The 23,001-nt window shown below is 35.6% G+C and overlaps 2 protein-coding genes across 5 annotated transcripts; one reads left to right on the top strand and one right to left on the bottom strand.

Annotated features, from left to right (window-relative positions):
• Positions 1–352: 352 nt before the first annotated feature.
• On the top strand, positions 353–10,276 carry nfe2l2b (nfe2 like bZIP transcription factor 2b). Of its 4 annotated transcripts, XM_051897458.1 has the most exons (5): positions 389–523; positions 1,599–1,663; positions 4,685–4,897; positions 5,047–5,205; positions 8,167–10,276. In XM_051897458.1, the coding sequence occupies exons 3-5, from the start codon at positions 4,775–4,777 to the stop codon at positions 9,409–9,411; spliced, it is 1,527 nt and encodes a 508-aa protein (XP_051753418.1). In that variant the 5' UTR covers positions 389–523; positions 1,599–1,663; positions 4,685–4,774; the 3' UTR covers positions 9,412–10,276. The 4 variants fall into 4 exon arrangements, with proteins under 4 accessions (XP_051753416.1, XP_051753418.1, XP_051753419.1 ...); XM_051897456.1 differs by lacking the exon at positions 1,599–1,663 and having other exon boundaries at positions 353–523; XM_051897459.1 differs by lacking the exons at positions 389–523; positions 1,599–1,663; positions 4,685–4,897 and adding an exon at positions 6,696–6,941 and having other exon boundaries at positions 5,057–5,205.
• A 647-nt stretch (positions 10,277–10,923) lies between these two features.
• mtx2 (metaxin 2) lies at positions 10,924–17,752 on the bottom strand. The gene is made up of 10 exons (XM_051897461.1): positions 17,581–17,752; positions 17,142–17,189; positions 16,984–17,030; positions 16,803–16,875; positions 16,556–16,632; positions 16,381–16,473; positions 12,066–12,104; positions 11,816–11,941; positions 11,617–11,693; positions 10,924–11,494 (listed from the first exon to the last, which is right to left on the bottom strand). The coding sequence occupies exons 1-10, from the start codon at positions 17,618–17,620 to the stop codon at positions 11,290–11,292; spliced, it is 825 nt and encodes a 274-aa protein (XP_051753421.1). The 5' UTR covers positions 17,621–17,752; the 3' UTR covers positions 10,924–11,289.
• Between the last annotated feature and the right edge of the window lie 5,249 nt (positions 17,753–23,001).

Here is a 23,001-nt window from a genome sequence, read left to right as displayed (position 1 = left end):
ACGTTTAATATTTGGAGCGGTTCATCCTCATAAGATTTTACTTGATCATTAAACTTATATTAAATTATATTTTAGGTAGCCTACAGCTGTAGGTTCTGAAAAGTAAAATCAAGCAGCAATTTTTTATGTCATTTTAATGAGGTAAACTTGCGTGTTTTTCTTGTGCTTTTCTCAGGAAAATTTTTATCAACATCAACAATTTTAATTTTTGATTGATAAGTAAAGAAAGTTATAAAGACATGTTTTAAAGCAATGAAGGCATGTCTCGTTTGAGTTGAAGGCATTTCTTTGTTATCTGCTGTTTGATTGGCTGATGGATTGTCCCTGAATTTGTTATCTGCTGTTTGATTGGCTGATGGATATTGTGGGCGAGTCCTGCCTGTATTTGGGATCTGTTACACACGCGTGTCGTCAGATTTGATTCAGAAATATGCTTTGCGTCTGCTTGTATTAGTCCTCCATCAGACATTTTCATCAGCTAAAGGACATGGACGACCCTTCAGCTCAGTTTCAACATGATTCGGTAAGTCTGAAACAAACAAATAATACTTTAATGAGAAACCAAATAGCTTATATTTTGTTAAACATTCACCATGTAATTCATATATGCATCCATAAACTGGTGCAAATGATGGAAAAGGTCAAAGACGCATTTGTTTTTTTGATGTCCCATCTTTGAAGTGGTTTTCCTGTAATTGTAGCCTATGACTTGCTGAGACAAGCTCATAAGAAGAGTAGCTTACAAGCTGAAATACATGTGTTATCTGACACAGTTTAACTCTGAGATCTTGTCATATTTTATTACCATTTTTAAACTATAGTGAATAAACTGTATTAATGAAAGAAAAGTTCAAGGTGTCCGAATAAATTTTGGTTTATAAAATGTATATAAAATGAAGTATCTCAACCTTTTTACTAAAATAATAAGAACATCAACTATAATTTCATGATTCAACCAGTTAAGAAAGCAATCATTCCTATATTCAAAGCTAAAATGCAGATTTTGTGAAAAATATAAATGACAAAATCAAGGTTTCCACATAAAAATAAAGCAGAAACTGTTTTTAACATTGATAATAATTGTTTCTTGAGAACCAAATCAGCATATTACAATGATTTCAGAAGGATCATGTGACACTGAAGACTGAAGTAATGTTGCTGAAAGTTCGGCTTTCCTTTTTAAATATATTAAAATAGGAATATTAAATTGATATAAAATTTCACAAAATTACTGTTTTACTTTATATTTGATCAGATAAATGCAGCCTTGGTGAGCATAAGAGACTTCTTTCAAAAAAAAAAAAAACATACTGACCTCAACATTTGAATGGTAGTGTATATCATACATATTAAAAAAATGCTATTTTTTTACCAGTTAATGTGTTGAAGTACACCTGTTTGCCAGTAATAAATCACCTTAAATATCGCAAAAATCGCTCAGAATTGTTAAAAGTTATTTTGAAGGTCTAGCATCATTTGTTATAGGGACCTTATATTCATGTGACAAGTAATTATATGCACATTAGCAATATTAAAAAAAGATAATATTATAGCATGTTCTAGAACTTTGCAAATTAATCCTTTTTTATGAATATTAGGCTAAAAATGGGGAGTGGTGGACAGGAAAGCTTTGAGGCTGAGGTCTTGGCTGTCATTAATTCAAGTGAGTGGGTTGGTTAAATAAACATTTCACTTTGTGCACCTGATCCAGACACACCCACTACCGCACTACTGTTTCAGGGTGGATAGCCATTTGCCTCAGAGAGAAGGGTTAATTCACAAACCTGTTGTCCTTTATACACGCAAGGCTCTATCAGCCTGTCTACTCTTTAACACAGTTGCATCATCACATTCACCACCCAGCTGTAGGCGTGTGTATTCACCTTTCACTCAGCTCACCTTTATACCTTCTTTCTCCCAGTTATTCTTGTTCTGGGGTTTTTTTTTTTTTTTAGTCTCTGATGGATTGTTTTTCCGCAGTTGCTCAGTCTCCAACATAATCTGGAGCATTTATTTACTTGCGTGACTACAGCGAGAGGGCAACAAGTTCAAGGCCTTTATGACCGACTCCATTTCAAATGCTCTTTAGCAGGTTTTGTTTGTGTACTACCAGCATATAAAGTGAGCTCACTCAGAGGACCGTGGTGTCATGGCCTTCAGGTTACTTACACATACACTAGCTATGGGATCTGATAGTGCTAAAATATGCTTGAAAACATTTTAATCATTGCCACTGTTGTGTACAATGTGCACAGCTCTATCTCTCACCTTGTAAACACAATTGGTAATATCTATTACTGATAGTAAATTGAAATGACAGTAAAAATAGATTACAAATTAAGCTGTAAACTATAGGAAATGACAAGCTGTGATTCTCTGAGAGAGCTGGTATTTTTCAAAAAGACAAAATTGCAGAATGTTAGAACTAAATAGGTATTATTTTCTTTGCCACTGTCATATTTTGTTTGCTCACTGAAGGGAAAAAAAATCTTTTTGAACAACTATACTAAATTATAGAACTAAATTAACATATAATGAACTGAAAAATAACTATAATGAACTAAACTGAATTGAACTCAAAGGTCTGTTGTGCCTGGAGAAACATATCCGTTAGCATTGCCATTCATCTTGAACACAGTTGTTCTGCTTGACCCCTAAAAGTATGCTGTATGAACTCGGTCATCTTTGCTCATGGGTACTACTTTTTACCTGCATTCAGGTTTTTCGAGCCAATCACCTATCACCAGCCAGATATTTATCCCTTACCTGAATTGATCTGATCTGGAATGAACTTTCCTTGTCTGAACTGATCTGATCTGAACTGACATGAACTTCCTTGATCTGATCTGAACTGTTTCTATTTTCAGTCCCACATCTGCGGTGCGCACCACAGATGTCATTGATATTTATTTTGAGTAGAAAACAAAGTAGAGAGAGACACATTTTGGTCACACTTTATTGGTGTCATGTCATATATCATGTGGATAAGCTCCCTCAGTGGCAGAACAACCTCTGACCATATACATACAATCATCATGGCTCATAAATTCTCAGATTATCATTTTACGATATCAAAAGTAGTGAATACAAGTGATCTTACATCAGTGGTTCTCAATCTTTTTTTGTCCACAACAATATCGTAAGGCTCCATAACTTCTCCAGTTGTTTGTGATTTACTGGATAAGGATAGAGATTTTAAGGATAAAAATGTATTTCCATTAAAATATTTTAGAGGTTTACTAGAAAAATGTGTTTTCTAAAAATGCCTATGGAGTTATACGATTCTATAAATTTACATGACTTCCTCATGTAATACTGGTTTTCCAAAACAGTGGGATTCCTGGTTCTTCAAATAAAAAAATTAAAAAATGAGGGGGTGAATTAAAATAAGACATATCTTAATTTTTTGTTGTTTTAGCTTATTTTAATTCTTGTTTTGTCTTGTTTTAAGTCATTTTAAAGGGGTCCTTAATTATGATTTCACTTAACTTACACAACTTTAACTTTAGTTAGTGTGTAATATTGCTGTTTAAACATAAACAACATCTGCAAAGTTACAACGCTCAAAGTTCAATGCAAAGGGAGATATTTTCTTTTACAGTAATCACTTTTTAAGGACTACAACAAACAGCTGGTAGGGACTACAACGAGCTTCTTCCTGGGTTAGTGACATCACAAACCCCAAAATTTACACGTTGAGCTGCTTTAGAGAAGAGTTAGAGTTGTTGTAGTAGACTGTTGTTGCCATGTCGTCATTTTACGTCGGACTGCTTCACAAAGAAGGTCAATTCAACACTGGATTTGCACAAAAGATTAACATGACGACACATGCTAGTCGATGAGTTGAATCAACTCCACAGCAACTACATAAATTTATCCACTAACCATTCAGAAACGTCCAGTTTCATTCTAAAAGTTGTAACTTCTTCCTGAGTCTCTCCATCAGTGTCCGACTCCGGTTTGAACAATGTAAGGCTGAACACCGTTACTGACAATCCTCATTTTGGCTGCGTGAGATTCTCTAGTTTTGTTGTTGTTGAGCAACCGAAGCGCGAGCTGTTAAAGCTCCGCCCTCTTTTGGAAAGCTGCCGGGAGCAGCAGCTAATTTGCATTTAAAAGGACACACACAAAAACGGTTTTTGCTCACACCCAAATAGGGGCAAATTTGACAAGCTATAATAAATGATCTGTGGGGTATTTTGAGCTGAAACTTCACAGACACATTTTGGGGACACCAGAGACTTATATTACATCTTGTGAAAGGGGCATTATAGGTCCCCTTTAAGTCATCTTGAGGTCCTCATCCGAAGTTGCTCCCAGGTTGAGAACCACTGTCTGATATGTTGTTCGGTTTGTTTTTGTGCATTGTTTTTGACAAGGTGAAATCATAGCACGCTTTACTGTATTCATAAAATATAATGATTCACCTTGATTGATAGCATTTATTGTTTTATCATCCTACACCAACCTGATGCACTCATATGACCAGTTCACAGGTGTATTTGGTAAGAAGGTGCACCTGCCAAGCAAATGAATGTGAATGCAAATCGCGTACAAAAACATGACTGATATTGCGAGAGTTCACAGAAAGTTTATGCAAACATACTCTTATTGTAATATGACTGTGCACAGCCACATACAAACACTGTAAATTGTCTGTTTTACATTATGTCTTTCTGTTTAGGATTTGATTGATATTTTATGGAGGCAGGATGTCGATTTGGGGGTGGAGCGAGAGATCTTTGATGGATGCCTTCGGCAGAAGGAGGAGACCATGAGAGCAAGAGAAAGAGAGTTGAAAAGCGAGCGAGAGCTTGAAAGGATAATGCAGAGGTTACAGAAACTTGACAAAGAGACCGGAGAGTTTTTGCCTAGTCCTTCATCTGTGAACTCCCAGGTAACCATTTCATTAACTACACATGTAAACACTGTGCATCCCTTAATTAATACAGAAAACCTTAAAGTTTCTCAAAGTAGTATCTGCGCACACACCCACACTTTCTATTGTTTAGTGTTGCTTACAGAGTTATTTTCACTATGTTTTAGGCTGTGCCCTTTTCAAAGACGTTGCCCTCTACAGTGTCTACTCAGCGTTCACCCGTTACCCAGAATCCCCTGCTATCTGCCCTGCTATTCTCCAAGTCTCAGAAGCCTCCTTCTCAGGAGCAGGCTTTTAGTGAACTGCTGTCACTGCCAGACTTACAGGTGCTTATGCACACAATACAGAAGACACACACAGACATGCCTGAACTGGAGCATGATTATCTTTTGAATTTAGGAACACATTTTCTTTCTTGGCAACTGCAGATTTACAGACATAGTAACATTAGATTTAAGTAGTAATTGTAACAGGTTCTGTGGTAATTATAAAATCACATGCTTAATAGAGTTCCCCCTCTGCCTTAGAAAAAAAGAGTGAGCATTTAATAATTGTTTAAGTGTATTAAATGATTAAACGCTAACATGTTTGAGAGATGCTTGTACTGTCACTGCTAGCTAACATACATAGAATATTTCTATTCTTATATTATTATATTATTTATTATTTTTTCTAAATAGTAACTTTGGCTCAACCTCTGTTTATTTTAAATGTGCTTTATAAATAAATTATAATTTAATTACAAATAAAACTTATTTTATAATAAAGATAAATGTACAAAAAAAAAATAGTCTCAGCTGTGAAGTGAGGGGTAATTATTTTCATAAATTTAAATGATGTAATTAACATCAACATATCTAGTTTCAAACTCCTCTTAATTTATTAGCTGTTCAGTATATTTAGGTAAAAATTAACATAATAGTACCATATATCTAATCAGTAAAATTAAAAAAGCAATGGTAATTAGTTTGAGGTGTGTGCTTATCTGAGATACAGTGAGTTAATGTTTAAATTTTTCATGGAATAGCATGCAGGTAATGTCCCTATTATCATTGAAATAGGCTTCTGATATCAGAATTGTCTCTGGGATGATTTTGTCTCAAATGTCACCCACAGCCCACATAGTCCTGCTTCTCAAAGTCTAGCATGGATCTTCGGGATGTAGTAGAATACAAAATACAGTAAAAACAGTAATATTGTGAAATATTATTACAGTTCAAATTAACTGTTTTATAATGTAGTATATTTTAAAATGTAATTTATTCCTGTGATCAAAGCTGAATCAAAAGCCCAAACCTTTGAACTGTAATGTACTTATTAGCCATAATAAGTTAGCCATTAATGAATAGAAAGTTCAAAAGAACATCATTTATTTAGAAGATAAATATTTTGTAAATGTCTTTTGATCAATTTAATGCACCCTCGCTGAAAAAATATATTCATTTCTTTCAAAAAACAGAAAATCTTACTGACCCCAAACCTTTGAAAGGTAGTGTATGTAATTTAGTTTATCATGTACAAGTCAGTTCGAGTCACCTTTATTTATATATTGCTTTATACAATACAGATTGTTTCAAAGCATCTTTACAGTGATAACAGGAAAATGATTAAATGATGCAAACAGTTCATTTCGGCTGTACAGCAGCTGTAAAAGAAAATAGTGTCATTGTCCAGCTGAAGTCAGTTCAGTGTTGATTCGGTTCATTTCATCTATAAAGCAGCTCTACAGAAAACAGTGATGTCTTTGTCCGGCTCAGTTTAGTTCTCATCCAATAGTGTCAGTGTGGTCAAATCAATAATATTGTTGAATATTAAGTGTCCCCAACTAAGCAAGCCAGAGGTTTGGAGACGAAGCGTGCCGTAGGGGTCTGTGCAGAGGACTTGTCTGGTTCTTGTGGTCTTTGCTGAGGATCTGTGCCGATGGCTGTCGTGTCAATGAGGTCTTCACAGGGGATTGTTCTAGTTGACAGGATCTCTGCTGACGTTCAGGGCTGTGTTGTGGTCGTGTCTAGGTGCAGGTCCACCATCTGATCTGAATATGGACCGGATACGGCTGACTACGGTAACTTCAGGATAAACAGAGAGACTGATATTAGTATAGATGCCATTCTTTGTAACATCGGGTGTTATGGGAAGTGTTCCCGGTTCTGGTTGACCTAATTTATGCAGCCTAACAATCCTTTAAAGGATTTGAATTATAGAAATGTGATAATGTGTTATGTGTATGCCAGGTTAAAGAAATGTGTTTTAAGTCTAGATTTAAACTGACAGAGTTTGTCTGCTTCCTGAACAAGGTTAGGAAGACTGTTCCAGAGTTTGGGTGCTAAATTGGATAAAGATCTCCTGCCTGCAGTAATGCATTAGGAGCTCGCTCAAGTACTGAGGAGCTAAACCATTTAGTGCTTTGTAAGTAATTAGCAAGATTTTAAAATGTATGCAATGTTTAATAGGGAGCCAATGCAGTGTTGACAGAACCGGGCCAATATGGTCATACTTCCTGGTTCTGGTGCGTTTTGGACCAGCTGGAGTTTGTTTATTAAGCGTGCAGGGCAACCACCCAGTAGAGCATTACAGTAATCTAGCCTTGAGGTCATGAACGCATGAACTAACTTTTCTGCATTCGGCATTGAGAGCATATGTCGTAATTTAGATATATTTTTAAGATGGAAAAATGCAGTTTTACAGATGCTAGAAATGTGGCTTTTTAAATGAAAGATTGGTATCAAAGAGCACACCCAGATTCCTAACTGACATCAAAAACTTGACAGAGCAGCCATCAAGTGTTAGACAGTTTTCTAGGTTATTATATAGTTGTATTATGAAATACTAGTCATCCAATTTTTTATATCAACTATGCATTCCGTTAATTTTGTGAATTGGTATGTTTCGTCAGGGCGTGAAGAAATGTAGAGCTGGGTATCATCAGCGTAACAGTGAAAACTAATGCCATGCTTCCTGATGATATCTCCCAAGGGTAGAATGTACAGGGTGAAAAGTAACGGTCCTAGTACTGAGCCTTGTGGTACTCTTTGTGGTACTTTTTTTAGCCTTGTGTTTCTCCATACTGAACTTGTGATCAATATGACATTTTAGTGGCCAGATGAATAATACGCAATTTATCAAATAAATGTATTATTTCTTAATGCAATTAACTCCAAAACGTTTAAATGTTTGATGGGTTGTCTATATCATGCCTCATCGTAAATTATCAGAATAAACATTTTCTTCACATAAAATTATTTAAATATGCCTAATGTATTTAATATACTGTTTTGTTTCTCTGTTAGTATTATCTGGATGTCTTGGAGTCTGAGGGCTCAAGTTTGCCCTTAGAGGATATCACCGAAATCTGCCAACACAACCTGCCAGAGCCACAGAGGGAAAACTCAACAGATGAATTATGTGACATCGGTGAACTCACACAGACAATATCAGACTCTTTTGAAGTTGCTCAGCCTTTATCATGCATGCCCTCTGACCCATTAGAAGTCTTGGAAACATGCATACAGACATTCTCAGATCCAGGCAATCCTACACCTTCACCTTCAAACACAATTTACAGCTGTAGTAGCCCAGAGAATCAAGGGATTTTTACTAATTGCCAAACAAACTCAAGCGATTCGTCCTTGAGTGAGTTTTGCCCTGATATAAATACATATACCATCGATACTAGCACACTCAGTGAACCAGAACAATTAAATAGTGTGCCTGGAAGGAAAGCTTCACAAATGCTTTCACAATTTGAGGAGCATCGCGTCCTTCTGGGTTTTGATGACTCTGCTTCTGTTGGCTCTGTGGATTTAGAGATGTCCCTCTACGCGGCAGAGACCTTAAGCAACAGCCAATCAGACAAGGATGAGCTGGAAAGCATCCAATCAGATTACACCGATCTGCTGCCTTTATCTCTCCACTCTGAGACTGTAGAGGCAACACTGTATGAAACTGCTACGTATTCACCACACCAAACTCAAAATGAATCAATGCCTGAATATTCCTCAGAACCTCAGTCAAATCTCACAACCACAAGCAGAGCTGCAGGTGTCCGGCGCGCATGTCGTGATGAACAGCGAGCGCGAGCGTTGAGTTTGCCGATTAGTGTGCATGACATCATCAACCTGCCCGTGGAAGCATTTAACGAAGCCATCAGCTCCTGCAAACTCAACCACGCTCAACATACACTCATCAGAGACATTCGAAGACGTGGCAAAAATAAAATGGCAGCCCAGAGCTGTCGCAAACGAAAGCTGGATAGTCTTGTTGATCTCGAAGACGAGATTGAGGCTCTGAAGAGGGAGAAGGATAAAAGCAAGGAAGAAAAAGAGAGGAACATTAGAGACCTTCACGTGACGAAAGAGAAGCTCAAGAATCTCTACGATGAGGTGTTCAGACAGCTGAGAGATGAGCATGGAAACTCCTACAATCCTAAAGAGTACAAACTACAGCACAGCACTGATGGCACGGTTTACCTGCTGCCACGTAGCACAGCCAACAAGAAAAACACACTGACAGAGGATTTAGCTACTGCTGTATAACACACCTGAAGTACCTACAACAAAGCTCTTTGGTCTTTGTAACTGGACACAGCAGTGGCTTTGGATTTTAATAGTTGTGGGCTTGAGGAATCATTGGCCCTGTTTATGTCTGGGATTCACATGAATCTCTTTTGAACACTTGTGATCGGATTTTTTTAAAGGAGGTTGGACGATCAGTTCAGTTAAATTAGCATCATCCCACTAGCTGCTGTTTTCAGTCATGCAGTACAGATACTGTCTACTTGAATGGGAAAACACTGAAATCTCCAAAATGTTGTCAATGTTACATTTAAATAACTAAGCTAATTTTTTTCAAATTAGCAATAAAGTCTGAAAACTATGGTCCAGATAATATATATATATATATATATACTTACGTTCAAAAGTTTGAGGTCTGTAAGATTTTTAATGCCTGTCACACTCACCAAGGCTGCATTTTTTTATCAAAAATACAGTAAAAACAGTAATACTGTGAAATATTATAATTTAAAAGAACAGTTTTCTATTTTAATATATTTTAAAATGTAACTTATTAGTGATGGCATAGCTGAATTTTCAGCATCATTACTCCAGTCTTCAGTTTTACATTATCCTTTAGAAATCATTCTAATATAATTTGGTGCTCAAGAAACATTTATTATTATTATCAATGTTGAAAACAGTTGTGATGCTTAATATTTTTACGGAAATCTTAATACATTTGTTCATGATTATTTGATGAATAGAAAGTTCAAAAGAGCAGCATTTAATAAAATATTTTTTGTAATAATGTAAAAGTCTTTACTGTTACTTTTAATCAATGTAATTCATCCTTGCCGAATAATCTCTTATTTCATTAAAAAAAAAAAAAAAAAAAAAAAAAAAATTACTAACCTCAATCTTTTGACCAGTACAGTATACTGTGTGTGTGTGTGTATATATATATATATATATATAATCTAGACCTACTCATGTAGATCCATATCACAAGTAGAGCTTGGGCAGAGATTATTTATTGACAGCTCCAACATTTTACAGATTATATGATGAGATTCTGAATAAACTGAATATTCATGCTGTATTTTAGAAGGCCGTCTAAGATGCCTATTCAAATGAAAATCTCTTTTACTAAATATTTGATGCATATACTGTATACCTGAAACATAAATCTGCTTAATGAGTACTTGTGTGTTCTAATTAATATGCAAGCTTTAACCACATAAAACATATGTAGTATTCTAAAACTCTCTACATAAGACTCATGTAAATCCAATATATATTTAAATACAATAAAAACTGTTTAAAAGCTAATACAATGACACTACATCCATTTATGTATTTACTAAATATTGACTACAGGCTATGCTTTTAATATTATGCAGCATTAATGTGCCCCCTGCTGGAGCAAAAACAGCAGAATTATGCTGGGAGTGTTGTGTCATATTAGAGAACTGCCTCTACATTACAATGCTTTAAAGTACATATAACACATTTAGACTTTGCATGAACAGACATCTTCATTAACACAGAAACAAACGTCCAACTTGAAGTTTATTATACTTCGTAGGCACTTTCCATTTACACATATCAGACAAAGGCGTCACACAGTGGAAAAAAGATTTACATCAACTAAATATGAAACCTAATTCTACTTTTGCGGCAGGCAAGTTCCCATTATGGCATTATGAACAGGCAAAGGAGTAGTTCAGAAACACGTTGGGAACGCTTTAAATATTCACAAACCTTTATTTAGTGCCCCTTTTCTCCCTCCTACTGATCTGTTTGATGTTTTAACCTCAACAGGACAACAATTTCAAGTCTTTTAATCCAAGGATATTAAAGATGTCAATCATTTCAGCCTGATCAAAGGAGTGAGAAATATTGGGCAAAGGGTGATGCTCAAGGTAGTGAGCTTTTGGAATGGCGTGAGGACACCGACTGGCCTTCTCGGTCGTGCTCCTTAAAGTAAGTCTGTTCAATGCGATGGCAAAAAGAAAGCAGGTTGGTGTAGGATTTAACCTTTTCAGCAAGCTCGTCGCTGGTCAGTTGTGTGGTGAGTATGGTGAAAAGATGACCAAACACCAGAGCGTCTAGTTCGGTTGGCCTGCGACATTTAAAGTACAACAATTAGCAAAGATGCCATGTAATAATTGAGTTATGTTGCATGTCTGTATGTGTACACTACTGTTTAAAAGTTCTCTAATGCTGTGTGTGCACAAAACTTACTGTTTGTTGAAAAAGTAGGGTTGTGTTCCTAATCGCTGCGACAAGGCCTGACAGCACTGACTCACATCTTCATATACCTGAGAAGAGGAAACCCACACAAAGCCTTAGTAGTGCACATTGGCTACATTTATGAAAGAAAAACACGTAAACTGACTGAGTCAATGAATTACACTTCATTTATCTGCACACAAAAAAATACCTGCTCCAGATTCTTTCCAGACCATCCAATTGCGTTCATCTTCCTCCGTATCTCCCACTGCTTCTGATAGGCCAGAATGTGATTGAGGGGCCAAGAATAGGGACTACTGTATCGTGGCCTAGAGATCTGAACACACATTACCATTAAATGCATACCATGATCATATATGCTGACATTTGGTGCCATTGATGTCATCTTTGTTAATAAGATATGTATATGATTTGTGGACGTGCTTGTATGTGAAACATACCTCTGTAGCAGTAAAATCGTCACACCACTGGATATACAACTAGAAAGAAGAGGCATAGTTTCACTGCTCTGCACAGATTATCACTTTGAAAATGATCATGTAAAAGATAAAATACATAAAAATGAAAAAAAAAAAGTATAATTAAAGAAATCCATGAGCAAAGATACATAATGTGATGAAAATTGAGTAATTTACATATCAATCTTTTTTTTTTTTTGTACATGGTTAATAAATGCAGTACCATTCAAAAGTTTGGGGTCAGTAAGTTTTTTTGTTTTGTTTTTTTTTGGAAGAAATTAATTTTACTTAGCAGGAAGGCATTAAATTGAGATACTTAATTGTTAGAATAACATTCTATGCTGATCGTTTGAACTTTCTTTTCATGAAAGAATGCTGAAAAGTTTCCACAAAACTATTAAGCAGCCCAACTATTTTCAACATTGATGATAAGAAATGTTCCTTGAGCTCGAAATCGGCATATTAGAATGATTTCTGAAGGATCATGTGACACTGAAGACTGGAGTAATGATGCTGAAAATTCACAGTAATAAATTACATTTTAAAGGGTTAGTTCACCCAAAAATGACATTTCTGTCATTAATTACTCACCCTCATGTCGTTCCACACCCGTAAGACCTTCGTTCATCCTCAGAACACAAATTAAGATATTTTTGATGAAATCCAAGAGCTTTCTGACCCCTCCATAGTAAGCAATGTAATTACCACATTCAAAGTCCAGAAAGGTACTAAAGACATAGTTAAAATAGCTGACGTGACTACAGTGGTTCAACCTTAATTTTATGAAGCGACGAGAAAACTTTGTGCGCTAAATAAATAAATAAATATAATAATATTATATTTTTTTTTTTATTATTTTTTTTTTTTTTATTCAGCAATTTCCTCTCTTCCCTGTCAGTCTCCTACGCTGCTTATAGACACAGTGCAGCGCTTCCAGGTTCTACGTCAGAACATGACTTATTGTTTTGTTTTTGCGTACAAAAAGTTCTCTCGTCGCTTCATAACATTAAGGTTGAACCACTGCAGTCACGTCGACTATTTTAACGATGTCTTTACTACCTTTATGGACCTTGAATATGGTAATTGCATTACTTTCTATGGGGGATCAGAAAGTTCTCGGATTTCATCAAAAATATCTTAATTGAAGATGAACGAACGTCTTACAGGTGTGGAACGACATCAGGGTGAGTAATTAATGACAGAATTAGGGCTGGGCGATACAGCTAAAAAAATTATCACAATACAATGTTTCATATTGATCAGTATCGATAATTATTGAAAACATTTTAGTAGAAAAAAATGTTTGAATTTAATCAATGCATTTTTAATTAAAGCGAAATAAAATGTAAACAAATCTTTCTTATATTTTATATGAAGATTAAATAAATAAGTGTTAAAGACACTTAGAGCTGCACAATTCTGGATAAATTGAGAATTTTTTTTTTTTTTTTTCAAACCGAGATAACAATTCTGAATGTCAACTAAATGAAATAACGTAATTTACTAGAGGTTCTGACAAAATATTAATTGCTGCAGTCTTTTTTAAAATTTGAAATATATTTGAATTAATTATTTAAAAAAAAAAATCTGTTTGGATGTATGATTCAATGACGCCCATACTCGTTTCATTACTGGATGAATCAGTGTATTTGAAAGAATCTGTTGAATGAAGATTCAATGTCAAATAAATTTAACAGTCACTTATTGCCACCTGGTGGTGAAACAATGTAATCGATTATTGCGTCATTTTCAACGCGTTCAAGTTTCTTTCAAAAGCTGATATGCTCTATTTTGATCGATAACATAGACATTAGTATTTATATCTGAACTATAAACTTTTATCTCAGTACTTCTGTGATAATTTGAATATTTTTAACACAGAAATAAAGATACTGTGTGGTTGAAAACACTGTTTGTGCAGCTGTTAATACCTATAAATGACAACTGCCCTCTCAAGACGAACTTTGAAGTACAGGTGCTGGTCATATAATTAGAATATCATCAAAAAGTTGATTTATTTCACTAATTCCATTCAAAAAGTGAAACTTGTATATTATATTCATTCATTACACACAGACTGATATATTTCAAATGTTTATTTCTTTTAATTTTGATGATTATAACTGACAACTAAGGAAAATCCCAAATTCAGTATCTCAGAAAATTAGAATATTGTGAAAAGGTTCAATATTGAAGACACCTGGTGCCACACTCTAATCAGCTAATTAACTCAAAACACCTGCAAAGGCCTTTAAATGGTCTCTCAGTCTAGTTCTGTAGGCTATTTATACCTATCCTTTCACTTCCTCTAAACCCTCTCTATTGTAGCTTATGATACTCTGAGCATTACCTAAGACTTGTATTGTGAGCACTTTTTGTGTCTATTTGCCTCGTCATGACGACTCGCTTGTTGTATTCCTCACTTGTAAGTCGCTTTGGATAAAAGCGTCTGCCAAATGAGTAAATGTAAATGTAAATGTACACAATCATGGGGAAGACTGCCGACTTGACAGTTGTCCAAAACCATTGACACCTTGCACAAGGAGGGCAAGACACGAAAGGTCATTGCAAAAGAGGCTGGCTGTTCACAAAGCTCTGTGTCCAAGCACATTAATAGAGAAGCGAAGGGAAGGAAAAGATGTGGTAGAAAAAAAAAGTGTACAAGCAATAGGGATAACCGCACCCTGGAGAGGATTGTGAAACAAAACCCATTTAAAAATGTGGGGGAGATTCACAAAGAGTGGACTGCAGCTGGAGTCAGTGCTTCAAGAACCACTACGCACAGACGTATGCAAGACATGGGTTTCAGCTGTCGCATTCCTTGTGTCAAGCCACTCTTGAACAACAGACAGCGTCAGAAGCGTCTCGCCTGGGCTAAAAACAAAAGGACTGGACTGCTGCTGAGTGGTCCAAAGTTATGTTCTCTGATGAAAGTAAATTTTGCATTTCCTTTGGAAATCAGGGTCCCAGAGTCTGGAGGAAGAGAGGAGAGGCACACAATCCATGTTGCTTGAGGTCCAGTGTAAAGTTTCCACAGTCAGTGATGGTTTGGGGTGCCATGTCATCTGCTGGTGTTGGTCCACTGTGTTTTCTGAGGTCCAAGGTCAACGCAGCCGTATACCAGGAAGTTTTAGAGCACTTCATGCTTCCTGCTGCTGACCAACTTTATGGAGATGCAGATTTCATTTTCCAACAGGACTTGGCACCTGCACACAGTGCCAAAGCTACCAGTACCTGGTTTAAGGACCATGGTATCCCTGTTCTTAATTGGCCAGCAAACTCGCCTGACCTTAACCCCATAGAAAATCTATGGGGTATTGAGAAGAGGAAGATGCGATATGCCAGACCCAACAATGCAGAAAAGCTGAAGGCCACTATCAAAGCAACCTGGGCTCTTATAACACCTGAGCAGTGCCACAGACTGATTGACTCCATGCCACGCCGCATTGCTGCAGTAATTCAGGCAAAAGGAGCCCCAACTAAGTATTGAGTGCTGTACATGCTCATACTTTTCATGTTTATACTTTTCAGTTGGCCAAGATTTCTAAAAATCCTTTCTTTGTATTGGTCTTAAGTAATATTCTAATTTTCTAAGATACTGAATTTGGGATTTTCCTTAGTTGTCAGTTATAATCATCAAAATTAAAAGAAATAAACATTTGAAATATATCAGTCTGTGTGTAATGAATGAATATAATATACAAGTTTCACTTTTTGAATGGAACTAGTGAAATAAATCAACTTTTTGATAATATTCTAATTATATGACCAGCACCTGTAAATCAACTGTAAGACGTAAGGAAACCATGAAACTGCCACACTGACGAGCTGATATGTCCTTTTTATTCACAATCTCCTCGTCGCCGGCAGGTACAGCACTCATTTTCATGTGTTTGTGTGTTCTGATCTCACGTGGCGATTGTGCAACTGAAATCCACAGCAACTTGTTTGCTTGTCACTCGTAGCGCGTCTGTTTGTGATCCAGGGACGGAGCGAGCTTGAGAGTTGTTCATGCAACCGAACTTCATGTCTGTTTACATTTTAATGCATTTAAGTTAAACTATATCGAGAGTTATAGCCCAGGCCTAGACAGAATTTTCATTTTTGGGGGAACTAACTCATTAAAATGTATTCAGATAAAAAACAGTTCTATTTCAGTTTTATAACACTTCACAATATTACTCTTTTTACTGTATTTATGGCCAAATGCCGTTTTGGTGAGCATAAGAGACTTCTTTAAAAATGAACGGTAGTGTATGTAATACACAAAGACATGCTGATGTGTGCAGGTCTGTACCTCAGCTGTCAGCAGCATGTTATTGACCAACTCCATGTAAGCCTTCATCTCTGCCCTCTGGACATCATCCAACCCGTCACTCAGAGAATGACCCTACGGACAGCTCAATGTCAGCCAACAGTCAAATATTCTAGTATTTCATAATTCATATTTGTTTTTAGAGTGAAAGTGATACCTTTGCCTTTGTGAATTGAACAATCGGCCCCAATTCTGACACAACTTGATTTCCAACATGGATGAAAGGAACCTTCCCTAATGAACAGAGAGGCATACAAACAAGCTCTAACTCATACATTCAACCTTACAAAAAAAAGAGCTCTTTACCACTACCTTTCCAACATAAGATAAGAATAAACAAATCCCTAATAAATGTAACAAAAACATCAAAACGACTGTAAAACTGAGAGAATTTGGTTACTCACCTGACGGTGACATGTATTCAGCATTGGCACGGCAGGACACCTGCACTGGCAGGCCGCACATCCTTAGGAAAGTCTGCAAAACAAGATTAAACCTAAAACATGTGACAAACTATTTGGGTTTCAAGATGTGAACCAGCAAGTGTGTGTGACTGAACAGGGTGATTATGGCACTAATTTTCACCTGAACTGCCAGAGAGGATGCAGAATCTGACAGCAGGATTTGATCCTCTGCAAAAAAAAAAAAAACATATTAATGTGCATTTCATTTCATTTATTTTGTGGTTTTAAAGATCTCATGCTAAATGTAAATGTGAAAAAACGAGGTGGGGGTTAAGTTACCTTTAAGAGGTTGGTACAGAGTAGCATTTTCTGGCCATGGCTCAGCAGCTGCAATAAAAAAATAAAAAAATAAATAAAACTGAAGACATGCATTTCGCAAAAAATACTGTATCTTTCCATTTTTCAGAAACCCTAATCCTTAAACATCCATCTATGTGAGATTACATTACGTTATTAAACATTTAATAGGTTTCTTTATCTTTGACCCTGACAACAGCACTACAAACAACAGAACTGTGACTGTTGTAAATACAACTAATAAATATATATAACATACTCGTGACCAGAGGTATTGGCTTTACTCTACTAATATGCAGGGAAATTAAATGACTATGATGAAAAGAATTACAGATTATCATTCTAACCTGCCCATCTCAAGCACAAACCACCACTAACACGCCTATGGTCTCGCTACAACACACACAAGCGTAAACATTACCTGCAATCTGAGAGACGAAAGCCTCTGCAGCAAGAGACATGACAGCGCAGAAGAAATCTACTTTAATCTAAACACAACAACTGATCGAAACACTGAAATGGCATTAATTTTCCACGCAAGGGCAAAGCAAGCTCCTGTCCCAGTGTAGTGACGTCATCCAGAAGTTTTTCCTGCTTTCTAGCCAATCACGTTCCTCCTCCTTCTTCTTCTTGTGTTGTTAGCAAACCAGCTTATGGTGCATTACCGCCACCTACTGAACTGGAGTGTGAAGCGTCAACGCTTTGGGAATAAACTTAATAATAATAATGAAACAAACAAACGAAGAATCAATCAATAAATAAATATAAATTTAGATAACATTGCATTCTTATATAATTTCCTGTTTCTTTTAGATCATTTATCAGAGCTATATGCTCATTCCCTTGCTGCAGCTTCTTTCTCATTAAGTTATTTAAAGTCCCCCTTTGGTGAAAATCAAGTTTTTAATGTTGTTTATATGTCTGTGTTGTGTTTTTAATATGCTTTAAGACAAACCATGTGCAAATGCATAAGTCAACACCATTGCTGAATATTTTTTCTTTAAAACTTGAAATCGCTGGTGTTTGTGACGTCACAAACTATCTTATAACCAATCACGTCAACCATGACCGCTCTGAAGCAGGGGAGTCTTAAGAGAAGCCAGGTTATCCCTCTATATTTTCCAGTTGATATGAAAAATTGTGTAGATTTAGCAATATAACGGGTGTATGATGTATATTACGATGTTATGATGAACTTTCTCCACTGACGTTTTGAGTTGTTCAAAGCATTTTAACGATACTGATTTTTAGAAGGCAGCTGTCTGAGATGACAAACAGGAACATAGTTTGTGTAACATTAGCAACACATTATTAGTAGCTGTTTGATAATGTAGGTTAGTCAAGCAAAAGCCTAATCATATTAAATACCGTCATGTGTCCGACGTTGTAAAAAGTAAAAAAGAAAAGTAAGTTGACCGAGTGGATCTCTGAGCTCGTGCGAGTGAGTGGAGGCGGGGCTGATTAGCATATTCATAAGCTAAATGAAGCAAAGGTGTAGAGTTTTATTCAAGCTGTTTTAAAGCATGAAGAAAAACATTTGTGAAAAAAATTATGTTATTTTTGTGATCAAAGATGAGTTTTAAGGAATAAAATTAAGGGGACTTAAGTTAATTTATCTAAATTCATAATGTTTGCACCTTCTTCCTTTTCTTTTTTTTCCAGTAGGCTATTTGTCGTTCATTGTTATGTGCTCTGCAATGCAGAAGGACATGTTCAACTGTTTCATACATTCTGCAGTGCCAATCATCCACTAGGATGATTCTTAATCTTGTTTAGATTTCCATTTATCATGCGGTATGGTTTTGGCGATTCTGATTCTTGTCGTCTTCTCAATCTAGTCTCATTATTTTGTATTCCCTTTGGATTCTATATAGGCTAGATGTCGATTACGTTCCTCACCTTCCAAACGCGTAAAGCGGCATTTCACTGCAAATTGTGCTTTTCAACATTATTCTTAAAACCTTTATATTTTTTATTAGCCTATTGTTTATTATTATTTTTATTTCGTTGTAACCATAATAAAAACTCTTTATTAAGGCTCTAGATATTTTCTATTTATTTATGTGCTAATGTATTTTTATAGAGGCGGTGCAGGTGTCTGCAAGCGGTCATTATGGTGCCATTAGAACTGGGCGCGGGCCATAAATCGTGTGCGCGGGCCAGTAGTGCGCGCGCTTTCCACTGTGTGTGTGAGCTGCATCTCAATTATTCTTTCGTGAAATAATACTATTATACCAATGTAGATTATTATCCATTCTTAGCCTACATCTAGGCTATGTGAACAAGAATATAAGCATATATTAATATGTGAAAACCTATAGGCTAACAGACGCATTAAACCTTTCTTCATTGTTTTAAAATGTAAATAGGCTATTCCATAATACTTATATATAAAAATAATCGATAAATAATGTTATTAATATTAATAGATGAACAATTAACAGAGATAGGGCTTACTGAATTATATGTTAGACTATATAATTATTTTTTATTAATAAACATACAAGGACACATTTGTACATTTCCATTTTATTAGGGCTCATTATACATATACAGATATTTTCAAGTCATGTTCAGCTCATCATTAAACGGAACTTGTATTTTATTGTGGTGCTGTAGAATGTTCCAGGCTTGAGCAGAGCTCGGAGAATCTCACCCCGTCCTCTAAAAGAAAGAAAAGGAGAACTAAAGAAACACAATTCAATACAGTACACACTTGGTAATGTTCTAATTATTTAGGATATTATTGGATGTTAGATAAAATCACGACATTTTAACCTTTAGGTAAATATTTGAACGGCAATGAAAAAAACAAAGACTTGAAGAATCTCTATAAAAGTCAGCTATATTAATCTTAACCATTGTTTTGCCATTGCAATTGATTCAAATAAACGAAAATAGGGGTTTATTCGTGCATGTATCCAATAACTGGGGTTTTATCTTGAAAGCAGACGTTTTTGCATCGTCCATATACTCCCCTAAAACCGAATCTGTGAATGTGCAGTGGAAACACACATTCGGTTCTACAGGGTATATATAGACGACGGAACAAAGCTTGCTCCGAAATGGAATGAAAATTGGGAGCACATTGTTTCCACAGTCCAGAAAATAAAATGAAAAGGCGTTGCCTAATTCGCACCCAAAAAATTGAATAGGCTACCCTGTAAAAAAAAAAAAAAAAAAGAAACAAGAAACGCCTTAATTTCAAGCAAAATCCTTTCGACGAGCAATTATATATCTGAAAGACCATTTTATCGTTTGTTATTTGGCCACATTAAAACATAGGCTAGATAAATTGTCTCTTAAAAAGAAAATGAGGCTATTTTGAGGTATTCAGTGAGTATTATTTCTCAGTTTGTAGCTTCATGTTGCCAAATTTCAAATTTTCAAAACGAAATGAGGCAATTTGAGAAACCTGCTACCTTAGAAAGAAAGCCAAATTCTCTCTCTCTCTCTCTCTCTCTCTCTCTCTCTCTCTCTCTGTTCTCGCCGCAATGCAGTAAGGTAGTAAATTAAGAGAACCCTCTCGCTTTCAAATTTAAATGATTCGTTAACAAAGAAACCAGAACAATAAATTCAGATTTACTCATAGGAAACAAATGCATAACAGAACTGGACTTGTCTGACTTCATATTAAACTTGTCTTAATGTCTTAATATTTTATATTTAATTAGAAATCTCTCATTCAACAGTGTATGACCAGACAATTTTTTCGAGTTAGCTTCACAGTTAGGTTACTCATTGATAAAGCGACTGATTAATCAGAAAAGTAAATATAAATTATTTTAAAAAGGCAAAAATATATTGTTTGATTTTGCAGCTGCACTTACCATTTGATGTAAAAAACGACCTATTTAAAACAGATTTCCCTATAATAGCTGGGCTAAAGTAAACAGACGATATTTAAAGAAAAGAGTAAAAAATAAAATAACAAGTAAAATATTCTGCACAAATGAAAAACAATGAGAAATGCAGACAGACGTCCTCGTTCTGAGCTTTTCTGTTCAACAGCGCGTGGGAAGGAAAGAGAGGGGCCAATATTACCTCGAGCCCGTTGCGCGTCTCATCTGTGATACCCAATGACGGGCGCGCGAGGCTCGTAAAAACCGTTTTACAACCTGAGCTGTAAATCAACTTTTGAGCTGGGAAGAGCTTAGAAACCGCAGATTTTCTACCCCACAGTGCCGTTGCCAGCTTACCATTTACAATCTACAAAAACGAACAAATGAAGGAAACAGAAACGCCCGAAATAGCGCAAAATATAGGGCGAAGTCCGGTAAGATGGGCAGCGTTAAAGTTAACTAAAAATAAAGGTTCGTTATTGGCATCCATGATTCCATGAAGGACCTTTAATTTCTAATTTCTATTGGACAAAAGGTTCTTTATAACGGAAAAAATGTTCTTTTAAGAAATGTTCAGGGAAAGGTTCTTTGGGTAACCAAAATGGATCTTCAATGCATGTGAAAACCTCCTTTTGGAACCTTTATTGTTAAGAGTTTATCTCTGCACATTGTAGGATACCGAGACTGTTCATTGCGTGTTAATTCCGGCATAATTTTATGATGAAAAAAAAGGTAAAAACCTAAGTCCTACTTCAATATCAAAAATGACCCTTTCCCCCAATATATGTTCGGCTAAAATGGCTCTGCACAGATATTTTCATATCATTTTCAGCTCATCAATAAACTGAACGTACATGTCGCCTAAGCTATGCAATTTTTTTTCCAGGCTTGATCAGATATCGGGGCATCTCATAACATATCATAACATAATTGCAATTTTAATTACAATCATGGCCAATTTCATTTAGACTATACTATAGCTAGTATGACATTAGAAAAAGGCAGTTCGATAAAGGTGTTAAAATGTGTGCGTGTCTGTGGTGGGGGTTGAGAGAGAATGAAAATTTGTGCATGAGAACAATTTATATTATTATAGCCTATAACATTTAAATTTCTTAATATTGAAATTCATTGTTACTTTGATGTGAGCGCGCGTGTGCGTGAGTGTGAGAGAGAGAGTGTGTATCGCTCGGTAGAACATTTTATGCAGCATTCATGACAGTTGTAATAATGTAGCTAGTTCATACAACTTAAAAAAAATAGGCATATTTTAAATTGTAATTTTACGTGTGTGGTTGTTATGTATGTACACATTTAGCCTATGGCTAGGCCAATAGCTACTGCATTCATAATAAATATGATAGGTTTGAATTGAGATTCTTTTCGATAGTTGATATTATGCGGACAGTAGGCTAAAAATTAAACATCAGTTTATAAAGTGGAACATTTTAGCTCAAACGTTAGTGAGTATGAGTGGCCTATTTTTATTTACTAGTGGCCTATTTTGTTGGGGGAAAATTAATTGGCCAGCTAAAAGATTTCTGGTCGTTTTATATTTTTATTTTTGTTGTTGTTTTAGCAGCATCTCTTCTTGTATACCATCAAAGATGTAATTTATGCCTCACCTTTACATATTCAATAGTTTCTTCTGAATATATAAACAAGTGAAAGGTTGTTTAAAATTAGGTCAATTTTTTCCTTATAGATGTTTATCTTTCTAAAACAGTGTATAGACGTACCTTATTCTGTTCTCAATACAAAACTAGTTTTAGCAGCTAAAACATCCTCGATTTCTGTTTTTATATTTACAAATTGAATATTTAAAGTAATTTTATCATCTTCCTTCCATTGTTTGATTATTTTTTTATAATGTAATTTGCGATTACTATCGAACAAATAAAGGCCATAAACATGTATGTACTCTCTTCTAATTAAATAAATCTTAGGATTGAACCATGCAGTAAATGCATTTTTAATTAACAGAATTAAGTTTAATCATC

Source organism: Ctenopharyngodon idella, chromosome 6 (assembly GCF_019924925.1).
Source record: "Ctenopharyngodon idella isolate HZGC_01 chromosome 6, HZGC01, whole genome shotgun sequence".
NCBI classification, from domain to species: Eukaryota; Metazoa; Chordata; class Actinopteri; order Cypriniformes; family Xenocyprididae; genus Ctenopharyngodon; species Ctenopharyngodon idella.
This window is presented reverse-complemented; position numbering and strand designations above follow the sequence as displayed.